At 43.9% G+C, this 7,943-nt stretch overlaps 1 protein-coding gene across 1 annotated transcript in view; it reads right to left on the bottom strand.

Annotated features, from left to right (window-relative positions):
- Positions 1–7,943, bottom strand: part of LOC103922307 (phospholipid-transporting ATPase ID-like) — a 74,856-nt gene that overhangs the window by 36,816 nt on the left and 30,097 nt on the right. The window contains exons 4-9 of the mRNA XM_009330418.1: positions 7,823–7,936; positions 4,951–5,049; positions 3,930–3,991; positions 2,254–2,326; positions 1,989–2,059; positions 718–800 (exon numbers count right to left, since the gene is read on the bottom strand). Of these exons, the coding sequence (XP_009328693.1) occupies positions 718–800; positions 1,989–2,059; positions 2,254–2,326; positions 3,930–3,991; positions 4,951–5,049; positions 7,823–7,936 (502 nt within the window). The remainder of the gene's footprint in view (positions 1–717; positions 801–1,988; positions 2,060–2,253; positions 2,327–3,929; positions 3,992–4,950; positions 5,050–7,822; positions 7,937–7,943) is intronic.

Here is a 7,943-nt window from a genome sequence, read left to right as displayed (position 1 = left end):
TCTATTCTATTCTATTCTATTCTATTCTATTCTATTCTATTCTATATTTGATATACAAAAGTGCTAAGGAAGGACATGTTGCCCGTTAACCACATCTGTACTGCTTGTCTTTAAATATCTTAAAATAGTCTTTATTGTGGCATCGAGAGAGGAGAGAAATGCCAGCAGGGCAAGGCTTCAGGCTGGGAAGTAGTCACCTGTCCTGTGTGCACAGTTAGTCCTCAGGTCTCCACGGTGTCTGGAAAGTGCCACTGCACAGAAGCTGAATGTAATTGATGCATCAGCATTGCTGCATCAATGTAAAAGTGCAGTGTGAAAATATTTTGAGATCCGAACCGAGCATGCAGTTTTGGGAGAACAGTTTCCACTGTGCAATTACATGAACTCTCATATTGAAGTTTGAGGTGGGTAGTCTCAGCATGTACAGACAGATGCTAAACAAAAGTGTGCAGCGAGAAGAATTCCCACCAACGCAGTTTCAGGTTATAGTCATGCACGGCACCGAGACCTGCAAGGGAAGGGGGCTCTCTTTCTCCACGTAGGTGGTTTATATCTGTTGTACAGACTGCAATGCACCCATTCTGTTTTCCCACTGGTGCATCCAGACGACTCCTAGCAGGGAGCAGGGGACAGCCTGGAAGGGAGACTCCCGGGCACTCTCTGGACTCTGGTGTTTGCGCAAATCCTCTGGAAAGTGAATTTTCCATGTAGACTCACCATTGAACTCTGTCAGTTTCTGAAGATCTTCTCCAAGCTCTGCAGTGACTGTCAGTGCCTGCTTCACCTTCAGGTTTGTTTCACTGTAACAAATAACATGAGACAAAAACATGAACTGAAAGTCTTCTGTGAACTGAAAGCTCTTCCTGAAAGTCACTTCTGCTCTTGAGGACAGTCTTCTTCCTTAGACATCTGATGGACCATGACATCGGCCTTTTTTACCTGGCCAAAGGGTGTAGTTGTCTCTTTCAGTTGCAAAGACAGGCAAGCCAGAGGAATTCTGGACACGGTACCATGGTACCAAAGAGAGTGAGGTGGCTCTGTATTCTCCTTTTCATGACAAAGTGCAAGACCAGGCATCTCAGCTCGCTGAGCAGCTTGCTGTCTGTCCTGCCACTCATACCACACTGAACCCTGAGGTATCTGAGCATATAGGAGAGCTCTGGATCTTCTCCCATGGTGTTCTGGTCCCGAAGAGTACTCAAGTCCTGGGACTAGCTAGCTGGGGAGTTTGAAATGCAATGTCAAAGAAACACTGCATTTGTTCACGGCCTCCTGGCACTTGCATGTACAGGACCTACAAGCTCATTTTCAGCAGAAATCAGACAGGGAAAGTCCAGAGGGCTGTCTGTAGGGTATTGGGAGAGACATGATTTCTTGATCTCTCTGTTTTTGCTTAGTCCTTCAAGCTGATGCTAGCTTCAGGCAATGCAGAAAAGGTAATGCAAACTGAGTCATAAAGATGAGGTCAGATCCAGTTTATTCCAATTAATACAAATTAGTTGCAGCCCTCTGACTTGTGGTCAGTTGTGCCCTGGCGTGAGCAATGTTTGGAAGACTTTGCAGTGGGCACGCATTAATATTATGGTATAGCAGTCCAAAGGGGATTACTGGAGTTATTCATTGTGATTATCTCACCCAGATAATCTGGCTAAGAGAAAAGACTAAGGGAGACACAAGAAACAGAAAGCTTCTGCCAGTGACCTGGGATATTGCAGGAACGCATTTCAAACTAACTCTCAGTGTTGGAAGAACTGTCACTAAAAATAAAAGGAAAAGTCCCCTCCTCATAAGACATTTGCACTGAAAGAGGCAAAAGTATCCACCAGAAGATGTTATTTTCAAGATACCTACCCGAAGTTTATTCTATGTATTAGGAAACTCTTGCTACAAAAGCTATTGCAGGTAAGGTTGCACCACCCAGGGTCACCAGAGAAGATTTGGCCTTGCACTGGTAACAGTGATTGCACCCAAGGGCCCGGCTCACTTACCCGTCCAGTTCAGCTGTCTCGATGTATGTCAGGCTGTGCGGCTCACTGCTCGACAGCAACAGTAGATCGGCCTGAGCACAGACAGACAGACAGACTTGGCATGAGTTCACACAGTCAGAGGGCATGGCACTACAATGCTACTTGTCGTTTCTGCACACTGCAGGTCTCTGAAGCAGTTATCATCACTACTGACTCATTTGCTTGTGAGTGGTAAGAGTAATTACAGAGACTAACTGTGAGCAGGATGGAGAGAAACTGTACTCACCGTCACAAAGTTGTTGTTTTCTAGTTTTATTATATCCCCCACTTGGACATTCATCCATTTTTCATCCTTTAACCTGCAAGAAAACTCCTAGTAAGTAGGCACATAAAGCAAACGCCACTTGGGAAAGTAGGATACTGGGCTCTGCTCCTGAAGCCAGACTTGTAGGTGCCATCAGGACTTGGGTTGTTGATAAGATGGAGCAGGGTCTGCCATGATGTGGCCTGATCCATACTAAGCTAAGGGACCACCACAATACAAAAAAGCAGTAAGAGTGGTTGGGGTGACCTGTGCAGGGTTGAGACCTATCCCCACAATAGCAGCACAGTCCATATGCACTGTCCTTCTCTCTGGACTGACTACTCCCTTCCTTCTCCTAAAGGGCCACATTGTCTCAGAAAAAACCCTCTACTTTGTGTAACAGACTTCCCAAACACCTGGGAAAATTGCTGGTTGTGTTAGCTTTTCTAAGTGGTATTAAGGGCCAGAGCAACAGATCTGATTCTGTGTGGGCCTGGCTGTCAGGAAGGTCAATGCAGGTGCTTTGGCTGTGCGTGTGCCTAGCTAAGCCCATGTCTGCAGCGGCCTTCACAGCTCTAAGCAAGATGTGCATGCAGACAGACAGCTAAACTGCAGGCACCAACGTAACCGAGTCACGATAGCTGTATGTGCAAAATCTAGAGGTAAGAAATATCAAGAGCTGTATCAAAGCAGGGCTGGGTATTCAAGCTTGAGTTCAGCTCAGCCTTGCTTTTTCAATGTTGGTCAGAGTTGGGCAGGACCTATGGTTTCCAGTTTTTGAACAAAGGCGAAATATTAGAAAATTTCAATTTCAATCTATGTTTCCTAGACACAGCAACTAATACACAGTAAACTAAGAAACTGGTTTACTTAGAAGAAAGCACAAAAAGTATGTTCCTATTCTTCAGTTTCCAGTTATGTTTTTAACTGTTTGATCATGTGTTGGAGTTTACACAACATACTGCTATCTATAGTACAGAAAAAAAAGTCACGAGAAACTTCACAGCTGTCTACAGCTATGTCCTATGAACAGTTGGACTCCATGGAGCCGCAAGTAAACAGCACATCTGCCTGCCACAAAAGCCAAAGCCTCTGCTATTTTTTTCTGCAGGAAAGAACAGTGCTAGCAGTACAATGTCCAAAGCACACAGCTGAAATGTTTTGAGTACATCTAAGTCAGAAGTGCTACAAACACTCAAAGTATTATGACATGTATGAGGAAACTATTCCTGCTTCTTAATTTAAAATAACTTGTTGATAATGCCTAGTTTTGCTTAATGCAGAAATAAATGCTATGAATATAAATGGACATGGGAAGATAGCCTTGCTTGTCACTTCTAGGGCAAGGAGTGCTATAATACAATACTCTCAAAGTATCACTTATTTAAAATATATATATATATATATCTCTCTCCAGGAACAGAAGAGTTTACTTTTTGTCAGTGCAAGGTCACAGCCATAATGTCTGCACTGATTGTGGTACTGTGTCTTAGGTTCATTAATCAGACACATAGTCCAGAACTACATGGTGAACTAATGGTGTGAAAGACAATTCAATTTTAACTTGTTAAGTGATCCTTGGGAATCACACAGAAAAAAATTATTATTAATAAAATGCTCTTCCCAGTCAAAATTACAGCAGAAGAAAAAGGACTTACATGCCATTGATCAGGACCTGGACTGGGCGGTTGTTGACGTGTTTGTCGCTTTTGTGTCGATTCTGAAAATTGGATCAGTACGTTAAAAGGCATTTCCAGGAAACCAAGCACACAAGAGCTGTAGGCAGTTCATTAACATTTTAGGTTTTCACCCAGCTGGGTGAATGGGTCAGGCAGATTAGAGTCACAACTGAGTCATAGTCGAGCCCATGTTTACACTAGTAACGTAGGGCATAACTAGACTGCAAAGAGCAACAGGCAATGCTGGGCTTGCTCTTGGAGGGAAGAAGGAGGGTAGAGCCTTACATGTCACTTAGCACAGTCCTGACTCAACTGGTGTTGGTCCTGCCCGTCACAGTTGTGTAAGCTAAGCACCCAGAGAAATCCATTCTTCTGCTCTGATATGGGAAGTGGCCACAGATGTTCTGGCATTGCTCCCTGGGAGAGCACCTCGCCACCTCCCCCCTGCCTACTTGGAAAATTGCACCGAGTCTCCATAGAGCATAAAAATTATTTAATGAGAGAAAATCAGATGCTAAACTCAGCTCTATCGTCACCCTGTGAAGTCAATGGGGCTTTGACAGTCTGATGGGAGCAGACTTCAGCCAAAGCTGTGCAAGTATGAAAAATCACACACAGGTTGTATGCTTACTTTCTACCAAATGTTTTTTCTGCCTACATTGCAGCTAGATGGCAGAAGATGAGTTCTCCAAAGTGGAGGCCTAAGAATAGACTTTTGTGCCTGCATCCAGACATACCTATCGGTGACCACATTATCAGACATGCTGAACAGTTTCAGAGAAAATCAGTGGAGCTGCTGGGCTGCTCAGCAATTTGGAAATTCTAGCTCCTTTTGAGGTAATGAACCATTGATTTGGGGATCAAATCTCAGAACCCATCTTGGCCACAGACCAGTTCTCCAACTGCCTGCCACTGGCTGTGTTTAAGCGGTTTGCTTTAGTCATTGTGCTGAAGAATCACAGGCAAACTCCAAAGTACAGGTCAGCAATACAGATCTTACAAAATCATCGATAGCATCCTTGACTCCCGATACAGCCAGCACCAGCACTAGGGGCACCACCGTTGTAAACCAGGCCAGCGAGGAAATCTGAGGAATCAACTGTAGGAAGAAAAGATCTGAGTTGAGAAATTTCCTGCCAGTTCAGCAAACTGATGGAAACAATACACTGCTTTCTGTGGAAGCTGCAGATAACATTTTTCTATGATATCTGAATACAGAATAAAGACAGAAATGCAGCTCTATCACATATAATGTGACCCCACAAAGGTGGGACAGCCAGGGAACCCACGCTTTGCTTACAAAACAAGCTGTAATTTAGGATATAAACACGGAGCTGTCAGGAAGTGCTGTGGGTTGTTCTTTCTTGTTGTTTGTAACGTTAAGATTGCAAAGACGCCAGTGGATTTCTCTGGAGGCACTGACATGGGCAAGCCTGCTGTGAGGGACCCAGAGCTATCTGAGCAAGGCCTGCTGTGCAGAGCCTTCAAACGCTTCTATTTTTTGTTTCAGTAACTCTTCACATTTTGCTGAAGTAAACTTCATATCAATAAAAAACACACAGCTGTTGCCAGGGCTGACCTTGCTCTTCCAAGATTGACAGAGCCATTTTTGTTTCCCACATCTTTAACAGTGAGAGGACCCAAGAGTTGAAGGTGACTCTGTCATGCCTTCAGTGATGCAGAGATGGCATGTCTTACCCCAGCATAGTTCTCCCCTTCCTCTAGAAGAACAGCACTAATGATGGAAGCGATGTGATACCAGCATCACTGTGTCCATCAGATTGGATTTGGGCAGTGTCAACTCCATGTGCATTGTGAAGCTGACATTTATGCCACTAAAGCAGCTGCTTAAGGGTGGAGAGCTGTTCTTTGAGATTGCTCCTTCCGCTGCACTGTCACAACCCAGATCCTACAGGCACCGCCAAACCCAGCCAGGAGGAATGATGTTTAGAGGCAAGCACAGCCCCGCTCAGTTGTGGAGGCTGCAGACAGATGTAACTGCTACCTTCTCACCTAACTGGGAATAGGCATGTCCTACATGATGTTGGAACGTGTCCAGAGAAGGGCAACGAGGCTGGTGAGGGGTCTGGAGAACAAGTCTTATGAGGAGCGGCTGAGGGAGCTGGGGTTGTTTAGCCTGGAGAAAAGGAGGCTGAGGGGAGACCTCATTGCTCTCTACAACTACCTAAAGGGAGGTTGTAGCGAGGTGGGTGTTGGTCTCTTCTCCCAAGTAACTGGCGAAAGGACGAGAGGAAATGGCCTCAAGTTGCGCCAGGGGAGGTTTAGATTGGATGTAAGGAAAAATTTCTTTACTGAAAGAGTAGTTAAACATTGGAACAGGCTGCCCAGGGAAGTGGTTGAGTCACCATCCCTGGAAGTATTTAAAAGACGGGTAGATGAGGCGCTTAGGGACATGGTTTAGTGGACATGGTGTTGTTGGGTTGATGGTTTGACTCGATGATCTTGGAGGTCTCTTCCAACCTTTAATGATTCTATGATTCTATGATTCTACTGGGCTGCGCCAAAAGAGTGGGGAGGCAGAGTCCCCACAGCCTGCCCATCTCATCCACTCCTGATGCAGGAAGAGATACTCCCAGTGCTACAGGGATGGAGTGAGTGGGCAGAAGAGGGCAAAAACTAAATGGAGGAACATGTAAATGTAAAAGACTAATAGCTGCCCTCTTTAGCCTACCTTGATGCAGGTAGCAGAAAAAGCTGTATGCTTTTATATACAGTCACTCCTAGATGGTTCAGCAAAAGACACAGCAGAATAATTTAAGGAAAATAGTTTGAAATACTATGAATTTGATAGACAAACAGCTAGAGTGCAGTACAACAACACAGGAACAGTGCTGTCAGCTTAGCTGGAAAGGCACTTTCACTAGTTTCTTGAAAAATATGCGTGGGCTGAAATTTCCCAATTTCATTCCCTGTAAATAAGCAAAGAAGATTGTATGTAGTTTGCTAGAGACTTAACAAAATTTTGCCTATGCTTTTTTGAGGTGAAATTGAAAAAGAGCATTTGAAAAAGGTAATTTTGCAAACTTGTGTGCACTGAAATGGTCAAATTTAAAATGTCATACTTGAAACATAATCAGAATTACACCCTTTTTTTGATAACGTGTATTTCAGTATGGCTCAGCAACAACAGAGTACACTGCATTTATCCATATTCTAGCAAAGTACAAAGAGGCAGAAACCCTGATATCAATTTCCCCGGTGCATTCAGCTTTCAGACAGAATAGTATTGCCAACAGCGATGGGCAAAGTGCAACTCAATGCCATTATGAGCTGCAGGGTTCGATAGTGTTGCCTGTGTCTGATAAGCTCCATATTAGACACCTTCCTCACCCTCCTGAGCAGGGAGCAGCAATATTCAGCTTTATGCAAACTAACTCCAACCTTGAGCCTTCCTGATGTTAACTCCTTCCTTCCCAGGGAAACAGTACAGGTTACAAATTTGTTCTTCTTGCTGTTTCCGTTGAGACTGCCAATGGAATTTGCCTTTAAACCTATGGTTGAGAGACGACTTCCTTTTGTACTATAGGAGGAATAAGTAATGCAAATCCGAGGACGGCCGGGAGCACTCAGATGTAGACACAAAGGGATAGTAGGACAGGGCATGAAAAAGGTACACAATTTGTTGAAAACTTTAATTAATATTTTTTCTTCATTTAGTTCAAACCTTCGTATCCAAGGGTAAGAGAGGAAATTGCTTTTTTTCTGCCCTACTTTCTATCTACTCTAATGTTTTACTAAGACGCTAATTCATAACAGGGATATAGCTTGCACTTTATTACCACTATCGATACATAGACCGGCTTTGATAACAGACAACACAATCTGCTAGAAACAGCGCAGTGAATTCATACCTGCAAAATCAGCAAGAAAAGAAAGTAAGCATTGGCTATTCGCTGAAACTGTTCAAACAGGTTGAGAGGCAGGAAAGTGAAGAAGTTGTATTTCGATGTTTTAATTGAATTGTTCTGTAGG

Source organism: Pygoscelis adeliae, unplaced genomic scaffold (genome assembly GCF_000699105.1).
Source record: "Pygoscelis adeliae isolate BGI_AS28 unplaced genomic scaffold, ASM69910v1 Scaffold628, whole genome shotgun sequence".
In the NCBI taxonomy this organism is placed as follows: Eukaryota; Metazoa; Chordata; class Aves; order Sphenisciformes; family Spheniscidae; genus Pygoscelis; species Pygoscelis adeliae.
This window is presented reverse-complemented; position numbering and strand designations above follow the sequence as displayed.